This window comes from Octodon degus, unplaced genomic scaffold (genome assembly GCF_000260255.1).
Source record: "Octodon degus isolate 3935 unplaced genomic scaffold, OctDeg1.0 scaffold00163, whole genome shotgun sequence".
Classification (NCBI taxonomy): domain Eukaryota; kingdom Metazoa; phylum Chordata; class Mammalia; order Rodentia; family Octodontidae; genus Octodon; species Octodon degus.
This window is the reverse complement of record NW_004524739.1, coordinates 5,707,707-5,709,358: the sequence shown is the minus strand read 5'-3', so window position 1 is coordinate 5,709,358 and position 1,652 is coordinate 5,707,707. Positions and strand designations below refer to the sequence as shown.

Sequence of the window (1,652 nt, the reverse complement as noted above, 5' to 3'; positions counted from 1 at the left end):
GCCATGATGCTCAACCGTGTTACATTTTCTTTCATTTAAATTTCAAGTCAATCTTTTAACAGACAGTAACTCCTCAGAATTAGATTTTCCTTTGAACTTGTAGTCCAAATAAACATTTTTTTGTCTTTTGAGACAGGGTCTTGCTATGTACTTCAGGCTGCCTTGAACTTCCTATGTACCCCAGGATGGTAATGAATTCAGCAATCCTTTGATTTCACTCTCCTGAGTACTGGAATTACAGACATGCCCCCTTACACCTAGCCCAAACATTTTTTTTCCTTCTTCTGTATTTTAGGGATGGGTCTACAGGGTGTTCAGCGTCTCATTACTAGATCAGATTTGTGATCCACCTGTTTTATAGCCTCCCAAGAGTTGGGATTACAGGCATGCACCACCATGCCCAGTCTCAATCTAAGTCTCAGCGCGCCCCAGGGGCGGAGCCAGCACAGCAGGCCCAGGGATCGAAACCCCGGCGCCTGCACCTGCTTGCACCAAACATTTGAGAGAAATAATTTTTTGTGGGTAGTATAGTACTGAGGATTGAAACCAGGCCTTCTGAACTCAGCTACAACCTCAACTCTTATTTTGAGACAGGGTCTCACCAAGTTGGTAAATGGATCAGGCTGAGTCTGAATTTATGATTTTCTTACCTTAGCCTCCCAGAATATCCGTTACAAGTGTGCACTACCATGCCCAGCCAAGGAATTATTTTTCTGTTTCTTTCTTTTTTTTTTTTTTTTTTTGGGGGGGGGGAAGGCAGCACCAGGGATCAAACTCAGAGACTCTGCACTTGCCAGGCAAGCGCCTATTTCACTGAGCTACTCCCCAGCCCCAAGGAATTATTTTTGATAATAAGAATATTGTATTTTCTTCTAAACCATAGCTATGCTATTGTTATGGGTTTAGATGTTTTAACTGCCAGAAACAGGTACTGCAAGCATGGAAAAGAAACTTCAGAGGACTTAGGTCCACGTACTGAATGCAATCCCCGAAGTCCTGAACACAGACAATGATTCTCCTACCTGCAATGTTTCTTCCCCTCTTCGGTACTGGGGATTGAACTCAGGACCTTGTGTTGCCAAGGAAGTGCTTCTTCTGAGCTTTTTCCCTGGCCTCTACTTGCAATGTTAAATCAAAGAACAGAGGCATTTTTCTTGCCTTACCTTTGGATACTGCTTGACAGGTATCAGTACCCGTTCTTTCAGCTTCATATTCTTATGAGAAAATAAATCCAAGTAATTCTCTTCATCATCTTTTTTTGAATCACCTTTCTGGATCTTCTCAATTTCTAAATAGGAAAAAGATAATTTATTTCTGCTTTGGAAATAAAGCATATTTCTAAGACTGCTTAAAGCAATACCACGTGAGTACTGTGTAAAAGGAACAAATCATTCAGATGAATTTACAAATTTTAGATTGACTAAAAGCACCAAAGATGTTAGGCTGACTAGGCCACCCACTGAAACCTCTAATTCAGTTAAGTATCTTTTGAGTAAGGAGTGCTGTAAATGAATTTTAAAAAACAAACAGGATAAGATGGAGGGAAAAAAGAGAAATAAAAAAAATTTTAAGAATAAATCTTATCGGGGCCGGGGAGATGTCTCAGTAGGATAAGCGCTTGACTGGCAAACATCAAGGATCTGAGTTCAATC

The 1,652-nt window shown here is 40.6% G+C and overlaps 1 protein-coding gene across 1 annotated transcript in view; it reads right to left on the bottom strand.

Annotated features, from left to right (window-relative positions):
* Khdrbs1 (KH RNA binding domain containing, signal transduction associated 1) overlaps window positions 1–1,652 on the bottom strand; it is a 37,360-nt gene that overhangs the window by 19,666 nt on the left and 16,042 nt on the right. Inside the window, exon 2 of the mRNA XM_004642974.2 lies at window positions 1,164–1,288. Within this exon, the coding sequence (XP_004643031.1) occupies window positions 1,164–1,288 (125 nt within the window). The remainder of the gene's footprint in view (window positions 1–1,163; window positions 1,289–1,652) is intronic.